At 34.2% G+C, this 12,159-nt stretch overlaps 1 protein-coding gene across 1 annotated transcript in view; it reads right to left on the bottom strand.

Annotated features, from left to right (window-relative positions):
* CACNA2D1 (calcium channel, voltage-dependent, alpha 2/delta subunit 1) overlaps positions 1-9,491 on the bottom strand; it is a gene marked incomplete at its 5' end in the record, with an annotated part of 84,499 nt that extends 75,008 nt beyond the window's left edge. Inside the window, 2 exons of the mRNA XM_009581563.1 lie at positions 4,116-4,220; positions 9,321-9,491. Of these exons, the coding sequence (XP_009579858.1) occupies positions 4,116-4,220; positions 9,321-9,491 (276 nt within the window). The remainder of the gene's footprint in view (positions 1-4,115; positions 4,221-9,320) is intronic.
* Positions 9,492-12,159: the final 2,668 nt, after the last annotated feature.

Here is a 12,159-nt window from a genome sequence, read left to right as displayed (position 1 = left end):
TGAGGAAAATGGTTCCCTCCTTTGACAATGACAGTAGGAGGTATTTTTGTTTTAGAAGAAAGTTTTGCAAGTGCTTTCTCATAGATATTTCATTTTATCATTTTATTGACATGCTGAATATGTTCCATTTGGAAGAAGTCACTGCCAGTCGTAAGCTTCCCAGTGGAGTTACAGAAAGCTGGAGCCTTCTCCCACAGGACCTCTATCACTGTAGCAGTTCTATGCCCACCACATACAGATATTTTTAAATTGAACTGTTGGAAAACTTCTCTGTATACCATTTCCTCTCAGATGATATTGTCAGAAAAATCTACACAAAATGAGGTTGGATTAATCATGACATATCTGTGGGAATGGAACATGAGACCCACCTTACAGTTCTCCTCCTACCTGAGGAGTCAGATCTTCTTACCTGTGTGGGTCAGATCAATCCATCTGACCCACACAAATCTCTATCATGCCAGGACACTTGAAACAACTGAAAGTGCAAGAGTTATGTTTAAGGTCTTTTCCTATTCACATAAGTTGAGCAATCCTTCGAATCACAGATTTCAGGGTGCACAATCTGTCCCAAAGAGCTGTAGTTATTTTTTTATTTTCAACCTGAATTCAAAATTCTCAGGATGGAGAACACCTACTGGGCCTACATTTCAATTAAATTATGTTGATATCTTCAATGAAGTCATCTGTAGTATAAGTGCAAATAAAATGAAAATTTACCACCCCCATTCCTGAAATTTAGCACGTGTGTGTATTTCACACATTTAATGTGAGTGCCCCAAATGTCACCGTAAAGGTAAACAGGCCAGTTTTTAAATATCAGGCACAGCATGTAGATGCAATCTATGACAATAAAATCTGGCTTTATAAAGGGAAAAAGGCATGCAAAGGCAAAACACAACTGTGATTTTCCACTTCAAACAGATGAAAACTAGGAATGTGCCTCCTCAAAATTGTGTTACGTAAGTTTTATAATAACCCTCATACTCATAATATAAATGATTTGTAAAGACAGAAAATTATTTTAAATATGTCTGTATGCCATTTCAAACAGATTAAATCCCCTAATTTAACAGGACAATTTTCCAGCCTCTAGATTCTAGGCTGCTCTTTTAGTAGTTTCCAATTGTTTATTGTATTCTTTCACTTCTTAACTTGAAGGTTGCACTAAGGGCACTGCAAACAAATGTACTAAGTCATGTCATCTGATGGGCCAAAACTTACTGAAGCTTCTTTCATTTCAAGGAATTAAAAAGTAACTGACGAAGAACTGATGAAGAAGAAAATACTTTTAGAGCTGAAGCAATTTTACATCAGGAAGATGAAAACAAGGATTAATAGATTTGAATGAATGGTCTTTTGTTCATACGAAAAAAAAAAGTTTACAACACAGTGTACCTAAGATGGGAAGTGACTGGCTGTGATATAAGACAATAAAGATCCATCTTTTATATACTGTATGCAAAACACAAAGAAAAATGCTCAGAGCAGGCAAGAAAAGACATCAGCTGATACATCTTTATACTATGAAGTGCTACTACGGTAAAACACAGAAATCTTTTTAACACCTTACATTGAATAGTCTCTCTACAAACGATAATTATAAAATTGGTCTTACATTCAATAGGCTATTTGTGAAATAAATTATAAATTTACTGCAATAAAGACAACAGAATCTAGATCCACATATCTTTAAATATCTTATCACTTAATATATGAAATAGCCTATTATGCAATCTAAGAAGGTAACACTATGTGACTACGACTTTACAAAACTAGAAGTATATGTGTATTTCTCAAGTTAGAATGTCAATTATATTATTATGCTTTACTGGATTGAGATTAATATTAAATTACATAGAGAGGGAACAACAAGAGAGCTCACGTCATCATTCTGAAATCAAGTGTAGTCTTACTAAGGAGAGCATGACCACAAGAATATTTTGTATTAGTCTTATTTTTAAAAATATTAGAATGTTATGAAAGATTGCCAGTGGGGTTTCATTATTATTCCTAAAGATTAAGTTACTGGTTCAATCTCATTAGAAGTTTTTCAACCATAAATTTCCCTTCAACACGACAAGGATTTTTACTAATTGAAAACTATAAGGAGAAAGCAAATGTTTCTTCAAATTATACCTGCAAAAACTTTCTTAGTATTTCTTGTATTTCCAGTGTCACCTTGGAGAAAACCAGTAAGGGATGGCATCTAGCAGCCCAGTACTTTATCAGATAAGTAACAAAATGTAAGTTCTTACTAAGATTTGAACTTGTAGATACATAGAACTTGATCAAGTGTAGGAAATTTGCCTTGCATTGCATCTGCACTGCATTTAATTATATAAGAAAATATACTTAAATAATTGGAAATCCATACAGTGGCCATTATCATCATTACACATTTGTTGTATACAATAAAACCCCCAAACCCTCATTCACTAGAAGGAACAAGAAAGTGAGAGTGCATTGTGTTATATATAACAGTATATATGAAACCAACCGAACCCTTGGCAGTGCAAATTTACAGTATTAAAGGATGCAGTAAACTAACCATTTTAAATTAGTAAATCCTACTTTTTATTTATTATACTTCACAGAATAATTGATCGTCAGGCATGATGTGAGTAAGATCACAAATCTCAGCACTGCAAATCTGTTTTGTTGTTTGGACTGGATGTTTTACTATACTTTCCTCCTAACACAGCAAATTAAATAGAAAATAATAAGAAATTAACCATATATCTTCCCTCTTATGCACGTATTTCCTTTAGCTGATGGCTTTTGTTGTAACACAATAAAAGCTACCAAGTCCAAATTTGAAGAGGAATCTCTGCATATATTTTCAGAATACAGACAAGTTGTTATGATTTCAGTTCTTCCTTCTAATTGTCAGTTTAAAAAGTACTTTCAGCTCAGACACAAAGATTAACTAAACCCCACCATATCATTCTGTGTGAAACACTATTATAAAGCAGACACAAAATGATTATTCAAGGTCACTGAGTGAATCACTGGTCGAGATGGAAATTGTGTCTTGCATTTCTGGTTCTCCTTTTGAAGGGATTAATTCAAATATATGAGGATTTCCAGTGAGATACTTCCACTGCTTTATACATAAGAATCCATGGCAACTGTTCAAAGTGTCTTGGTGAATTGTGATCTAACTTCTAGCTGCTTTTTTTGAAAACAAAAGAAAACAAAACAAAACAAAAAAATGCACAAAAGCCCAGTATAGGCACATCCCCAAGCACTAGAAAAGGTAAATTCTTAGTTGCAGTGTGAATCCAACTCATATTTAACTTTTATTTAGAAAGTGATTAATCTTCTAAATATAATGATTTGCACTGAAATGTAGTAGGAGACAATTTACAAAGCTGTTTTATTTCACAGACACACAGAGACACATATTCATGCATTTTTACGTCTATAAGTATGCAAAAGCCAGACCAGAAGTTTGATTAGATTCAAAACTTAAATCCAAAACCAGCACAGCTAATAATACAATGTAAGCTGAACAATACAACTCATCCAGTGATTCTTGTGTCAAGCCCATAATTCTGGTTGAACCACAGATCAAATTTCATCAATAGAAAGCCATCCCACTCCTAGCTAAGACATCCAAAGGTATAATTAGCCTCACTGGGAAAAACATGTGGGTTTGTTCCAGCCCAAATCTGTTCAGATTCAGATTCTAACCTTGAGATCTGGTTTTGCCTTTGCCTGATGAACAACAAAAACACATAGAAAATATTCACAGTGAGGAGACACAGATATATCTCATATCATTTAACTACCTGTGTTTCTGCTTGATAATGCAAGCATTACAGTAATACAAGAAAAAAGTCAGTAAAAAGTTTAATTCTTTATGGCTTATGGTATGCTTCTGTACCACTTGACACCAATGAGCCACAAGGTGTAAAATATTAAATATATTTTATGGTTTTTTCAAAGAAATGTTATAGATTGAGAAAACTTTAAGTGCCCTAAGGTTCAATACTAATATGTTTTTAAAAAGTACTTTATACACATGCCAAAAATGCTTTTACTTCCATATTTAAATGTTCCTCTTCGTGCTGTTGTATTTTATGCAGTAAAATCTTTCATATATCACTTACCTTTTTGTCTTCATTATATTTATGGAAAATTTCTTGTGCTCTTTCTTCACCGCCATCCGTAAACAACATAATAATCTTATTGCAGTTAGCTCTAGAGACACTGTGCTGTAGGAGATACAAACAGAAGCTTTTTTTTATTTCAGGCTATAAGGAATAACAACTGTTTTATTTGATGGCTTTTATATCAACATGCTTACTACTTTAAAACAGTAATGGCAAAACTTCCAAAGTCTTTTAGGATTTCATCCAATACCCCCTTCTGAATGAAAAAAAAAAAAAAACAAACCCACAAAAAAACCAAAACACCCAAAAAACCCCCAAAACATCAAAACCAAAACAAAACCATTTTTCTGTTCCATGAGAGTTAAATATGACTCATTTCAGATCTGGCCCCTCACAGAGGAATGGGGATCTGGTGGATCCTCTCACCTCCACCAACACAAGGAAAGCTCTTTAGCTCATACACATTACTTCAACCCCACAGCGTTCCTCTACAGATGTTCTGCATGGGACTTGTACAGTGAGGGCCTCTAAACATTTTCACTCTTCTCTCTTCTCATCCTTACTTTTTTTCTTATCTTTACTGTCCTTGTGGAAATTTGAGAATAACAATCCTCTAATGAATTACTGAATATTCTTTTTTTTTCTGCTGGACTCCTACTCACAGAAACTATCAAGCTCACTGACCACTTAAATGAAAACTCTGATAATTTAGGCGTCCTATAGGTACATCTAAAAAACTCTACCTTATAAACTTAGAAATATTTTTGCATTTGCTGGTTTTGTCACATTTCTTAAAATAAGCTCCATTTTCCACTTCTTTAATTCTTTCCTGATTTTTTTTTTTTTTTAATACAATGAAATAAGTAGCTAACCTTTAGAAAAGTATTTTAGAATAAGGTTTACATAATATATTGCAGCCAAGATATGGCCGCCTAGAGTACTAAGATCTCTCCATCACCTACTTTTCTAATTAGATTGCAACTCAAAGGTGAAGAACTGAACATGTTCCATTATTTCTGCAGAGCAAGCCTGGAATAGAGAGAATTGAGAAGACGACCCTCTGACTCCTAATTCAGCAGTCAAAGTAACTAGTAAAGACACTGGGAAAAATGCAGTTTTTGTGCAAAGGAATAAAAACATTGTTCCACACCCACAACAATAGAGAGAGGAATAGGAATTTTGGCTCCTTATGAAAGGAGCCAGAGGCTTCTCCTTTGGCATTCATCTTCTTCCCTTACTCCCTAAAAGTTAAGAATCTAGTCTAAGCAAATTGTTTGTGAATTTTACAGCCAGTGTTCCTTGTCCTCTGTGTTGCATACAAATGCTCCTAGTCAGACACATCTTGGTAATTCGGAGTAGTTGGATGTGACAGAGTAAAACCCTTAGAGATTCAGTAAAATAAATACAACTTCCCCTTCCAAAAGCCTGAATTTTGCTGTATGAATTTACTATATGGTCAGGAAAAGAAATAAGAGGGTCATCCTTATAAAATACCCAGTTGTCACTTGCTTTAGTCTTTGTGACTGGATAGTGACTAACTTTCACACGGCTGGTCAGGTGAGATGATCCCGCTCCCTTTCATTACTTTTCATCATTCTCTCTGATCTGATTCCTTGTTCTTCTGTAATAAAGAGATGAAACACCAAAGCCAGCCCTCAAACATCAGCCAATAATCCTCAATATTGCAGCTCCACGGTTCTACAGTGCTCCCAGAAAACTAAAATACAAAAACTTTATTTGCAATCACTATACTAACAGATGAATAATTATTCCTCAGACTTGTATTGGTAGTTCAATATTCAGTGAATAACTACTTATTTAATAATTTGATAAAAACAAGTCCAAATATTTTCTCACATGTAACAACACATAAAACCCACTTGAAATCAATACATTTTCTCCAATTTCATCAGCACACTGTGTTTCATTTGGAATTAAATAATTTATGACCATTTTTTGCTTGTGAAATATAACCTATAAGATACTGCTTTGGGCTGCAATCTTTTCGATATTAAAAAAGTAATAAAAGTAGAGTTGGATACTTCATAAATTAAAAAAACCCCTCACCTACATTTACAGTGATTTCATGTACGGGCCAAAATAAAATCAGAGGGAAACCAAAGAGATGACAAGGAAGGGGACCAAAGTCTGCTCATATTATAAAACATTCCAATTGATTTTAAAATGAGCAATATCATGGGCAATATGAACTTGAGTCTTTGTTTTAACTGACTAAATCAGGATTTTTCTAGCAGTTTTCTTAACTCATGCTAATACAGTATCAGAAAAATGCAGTGTTTTCTCTTTATCTCCTAGTACTTACAGAAAGGCATTTACTTACACTACACTGTTTAGACACTAAAGTCATGTCATGGAAAAAAAATCCAAGATTTTAGCCTCCAAACAATGTTGGAAATCTGAATATGAATAAGCTCAAATCATATGATATTTTCCCACCATAAAAACTTTGCATCCTGATGAACGAACTTTACAGATCAGTTTCTTACAAGTGATCAAAAGGAAGGCAGAATTGCCTTTACAACACATCTTCCCCCTCCCCCCCATTTGCACAAAGATGGAGAGATACTGGCTCAGGGAGTGAATATAAGTGATTTTGTAAAGCTGATGAAGTAATTTCATAATCTCTCTGAACAGTTTGCCTCACCAGCCCAATGGATGGCTCTGCCCTCCCATCACAGCTGAAGAGGAATGTGTTGCCTATACAGCAGCTTCCCCAGGACAAAAAATAGCTCCTTATCTTAAACCACAGAAGAATACAAGTTGGAACTGAATCTACGTATTCATTTTTAGCTCTCTCTTGCACTTGATAAAGGCCTTTCTTTTTTTTCTTTCAAAAAAACAATCAAGACATGATCCATTTTATACTGTGCCTAAAATTGCTTTTGTTTTATAGGAGTTTCACAACCTTAAAATTAACTCATTAAATGGCAGGTCAGGATTATACCTCGTGACATGACACTTTAGGAATTTATTTTTCATTATGAGTTGCATGCCACTGAAGAAGCAAAAGGTAAACCACGGCAAAAATCAACTACTTGAATCAAGAAGAGATTATTTCAAGATAATTTTTTTGACAAATCATAGTTATTATGGTATGGGGGAAAAAACCTCCTGAATTCCTAGAAATGAAGTATTATTATTTTCAAAGAAATAGCAAGCTAATATAACAATAAATAATGGAAAAATACTGCATAAAAATGATGGAATTCAGATTATTGATACTCACTTGAATTAGTATGTTGAAAAAACCTGAAGTGTCTATTTCCATCTAGCAACACATCAGACAATAAGTTTTTCATGGCACAAGTAAAATATTACTTTGGTATTCCAGAAAATTGTTAGAAATAACTGTCATCCAGAAATAGAACCCACAAAATTATTCAGAGAATTTGAGCTGTTAAAAACTATTCCATTTCCATGGACCTTAAAGCAATTGGACTGTTTGAATTCGTAAATATACAACTGGAAGCTATCCCTAAGCGTATTTTTTTATTATTTGTTTAAGCCTGTATTATATCATCCTATTATATTCTCTTGTCACCAGAGTCTAGTGCTAACTCCATCACCAGCCCTTTACTTTTCCTGCCAAATGGATTTGCCAATATCTGGAGAGGATGACTGTACTTCTATAACCTAGTGCAATCTCTTAATTTGGCTTGACATCCACAATATCCAGCCATAATTTACAGGCTTGCAGAGATTGTGTGAGGCTAATCACACGTCTGTCTCCAGTGAGAGATGGTTCCACTAGGAGACTGATCTCCAATTATTTTTTTTAAGCAATTTTTTTAGTCCTACAAACAAGTCCACTTTGAGGCTTCCCCTGTGCCCAGGGGGCTTAATACTGCCTGAACACGAAGTACAAATCTGGTGCTTGCACCAGATGTAATACATACATACTGTTAATCAAATATAAATGTTATAAGGAACAAGCTGTGTTTGTCAAAATTTATTGTGTCTTGCTGGTTCCCCCTGAAGGAGATGAATGAAGAAAAAGGGAAATGTTGTTCTGCCTGGTCCGAAAAAGTCCAACAGCTTTTAAAATCCTGTTTGCAGTTTTATATAACCATCAGCAGAGGGCACACAATCATTTCCCCACCAAACACCTCTGCTCATCTAAATAGTGATCTGCTGCGAAAATACCCTTGAAAACATTGTATTTTCTTTTCCTCCATCAAAACTTAACAAGGTTAGGAATTTTTCAACAATCTGTAGCCCTAAGCTCCGAATACAATGGTAGGGAAGTGCCCTGAAGTCCAGGATCTGGCAGATTAGAGGAAAAACTTAAATGTTTGTACACTGAAACACATAACTGATATATTAAAAAAAAAAAAAAAAAGAAAAAAACAAACCAAACCAAAAAAACCCAAACATTTTATATTTATTAAGCTAGATCTTTAACTTCTGTAAATTGGTATACCTTTATTTACACTAAAGTGAAGATCCAGTATGCAGTCTTTATGAAGGTGAAATGTAGATTTTTTTTTTAAACAACTACACAAACTTAAAAAAAATTACTAATAAAACCCCAACATTTGTGGTAAATGGGAAACATTACTAGTGAGAAAGCTAGTGCTTGGGTGCAAACTAGAAAGTACAATGTAATTAAAACATGGCGACAACGCATTTAATTTTTGAGGAAAGTACTAATTTTATGCATGGCAAGGAGAAAGGAATTAGAGTACTCTCAGGTGCCTAATATTCCTCTGTTAACTAAGTAATTTGCTCCCCTCTGTCCTGCTCAAGCCATGGTTGACTATTTATGATGTGATAAATACAAAATTGCAGGTTAACTAAATTTTGTTAGGAGATACTGTGGTAAAACTGAAATAATAAACAACATTGTAACATTCTGTAGCCTTCCATTTTAAAATTACCTGCAAATCAACCACTACCACAGCTATGTGCCAACTGAGAATCACGTGTTAAATGAAAGACTAGCTGAATGGATGAAGTAAAAAGAGTACAGCACATTGAAAACCAAATTTATTCCCAAATCTTAGCAACCTGCTTGGGGATCTGCAAAGAAAAAAACATATTGTTGGGATAAATTTACTTCTTAAATAAGGTGTTGTACTGGTTGTCACTCAGTTACATGATGAAAGAGCATGCAGTGGCCACCTGAACATTCAAGTTCTTCTTCTTTACTTTAAAGCAGAGAGAGATTACTTTCATACTTACATTTAGCAGCTGTTCAAAAGCATAGCTAAAGCCTTTTTTGTAATCTGTGATTCCTTTAGCAGAGATTTTATAGACAGCTTCTTTCAGCTTCTTCTTGTTCCTCACATTAGCTTGGACAAGATGATTAAAGCAACTGACGTTCTGAGCATTATTGTTAAACTGTAAAATAAATAGAAATAGTATTAAAGAGAGTTAATTCTCTTTTCTAGGTACTGCAGTAGTAAAGGCTAATGTTTTCTTGATCCATGAGATAAAGCATGTCACACCTGGATTTTCATTTCCACTACATTGAGACTGTCCAGCAGTGTCCGGAGATTTCAAAATGGGGCAATAAATATAAAAAAAAGAAAAAAAAAAAAAGAAAAAAAAAGTATTTGGTGCTTCACTCTGTTGCAATCCAAAACCCTCTACTGTAGTGGGAAAACTCCCACAATTTTTTTTTCAAGCTCATATAATGAAATCGAACTGAGAAATGCAGAGTTAGGGAAATAAAAAACATGGGAAAATACTTATTTTACTTTTTGTAATCACTAAAAAGTATTGGTTGAATTACCAGGTGACTTCCATGTTGCACAAACTAGTCTGTTGCTAAACCTGCTGTTTTACAATGAAACTTGCAGGTCATAACCAGTATATATTTTCTTATAGAAAACAAAATACACTCTTGGGACAAAGGAAGCACATGACAGTATAGCTCTAAGTAGAAGAATATTGTTAATAATAATACAAATTTGTGTATTGAGAACACACATTTGTGCTCTCTTACCCACATATCAGTAAAGACTAGTCACTGAAAAATTCATTTATACAAAATTCTGACATTATTTAAAAGCATACATAGGAAATTTATGTGCAAAATGTCTGCACAAGTAAAAATCAGTTTATGATCTCTTCAAAATTTGTCTCTGTATAAATATACATACATACATGTATAAGTACAATTATATATATATATATCCTGGTAGAGAGAGAGGGATACAGAGATATGTCTCACTTTTTAGCCACCTCTTTATCTATCTATCTGAAGTCAAAGATGAGACTTCTCTTAAAAATTGCTGTAACGTGTATGATTCTAACTGTAGTCTTGGATGAAGGTGCATATTACTTCACATAATCTGTGTTGAACTCTATTTGAAGGAAAATCTCCTTTTAACTACAACACAGTGATTTTTATTTAAGATGCTCTTGACTAATATTACTAAAACTGTGGTTTTGGCCAATTTTTAAACTGTTTTATCTACTCAGATTTTTTTGTGTGAGCTTTTTTTCTCACTGGCAAATAAGATGACCAAAAAACTCTGTAAAGGCACTAAACTCCAGACCTCCTAATTTACATTTCAGCTGAAAACAGATTATTATGCCTGTTCCTGATTAAAGGTCTTCAGTGAAAATAAATGTAAATGTAATTTTATGCTGTCAACCCGGTGCAAAGCCTTAAAATAACTTAAAAGTCAGGCCTTGTTGGCTTAAGTCTCAATACTGCTAATTAGTTCAATAGTACTATATAGAAGTTAGGGTAAATAAGGTCACAGATTTCAATAACTGCTCAGTCTACTTGCACATCTAAAATAAATCGCTAAGTACCAGGCACAAAGTACAGAGAGGGAACTGATATCAGCAGCAAACATCAACTTGCACTGTAATTGTAGGACACTTACAATAAAAAGAACTTAAAAGGATGAAGGGATTGATAATATCAAAGCACTTTTAATAATGCATAATAATTCAATTCAAGTTAATAGGACGCTTAGGAGGTATGCAGACTTTTCCATGTCCTGGAATCAGATGCGTACAGATGCACGCTCCTTGCCCTTAGGACCAAACAAAATATGAACTACCAGTAATTTTTATCAAACATCCACTTTAATCAATGAGACTTCTGCTATTGACTTAGTAGGAGCAAATGTACAATAGCAAACACAGTACAGCTTATGGCATAGATGACAGAGAAAGGCACCATCCTCAGCAGAAGGCTTAGCCTAATTTGTTCCAGATCCTTCTTGAAAATAGCCACAGAGCTGCAACTGTGGGTTTTTTGGCTGTAAGTGAGCAAATCCAGGCACTATTATGAAAGCATTTGCTATGCTGGATTCTAACTTATGGTTCCATGTGTAATTTCTCATTCTCACAAAAAGGATGTGTCAAAGTGCCCCATGTACTAGAGACTTTAAAGTATGAATTTTTCTGCCTCATCTTCTAATACCACAAGCCACTCCTGCATGCATGTAAAACTTAAAGAAAACTCACTATTTTGATTTTGAGCATTAAGTAGTTCACAACTAATCTCATAGCTTGTCATCTTCACATTGTATTTATTTTTCCAGGGAGCTTATTTTTGCTCGTTCCTCATGAGTTAATATTATCTTTTGTGAGATACTGATACTGGTTTATGGTATAGCTGCTGTTTTCCTGAGGACCGTATTTGCTAAAAAGTTGTATGGATTCTTGCTAGGCAAGGATATACACTATGAGAACACCATATAAGAACCTTCATATGTCTTTCTAATTAATAAGGACAGTTATTATTCTGTCCTAATTTTACAGCTCTGTTCCCCACATGATTAAAATCTGTGGAAGCAAGTTATTCTCAAATGACTTTACATGAGGTTTTCTGTCCCCTTTTCCATCAATATGCAGTTCCCAATGTGTCACAAGGAGATATGGTTTAGTGGGCATGGTGGTGTTGGGTTGACGGTTGGACTTGATGATCTTAGAGGTCTTTTCCTCTTAATGATTCTATGATTCTAACTGTTTCTAAAAACATGCAAAAGTGTGAACAAGTGTTTTAACTTTGAAAAATGCAATGTTGTATTTGACCAGGCATTCTACAAAAGAGTAT

This window comes from Fulmarus glacialis, unplaced genomic scaffold, assembly GCF_000690835.1.
Source record: "Fulmarus glacialis isolate BGI_N327 unplaced genomic scaffold, ASM69083v1 scaffold14267, whole genome shotgun sequence".
Lineage (NCBI taxonomy): Eukaryota > Metazoa > Chordata > Aves > Procellariiformes > Procellariidae > Fulmarus > Fulmarus glacialis.
This window is presented reverse-complemented; position numbering and strand designations above follow the sequence as displayed.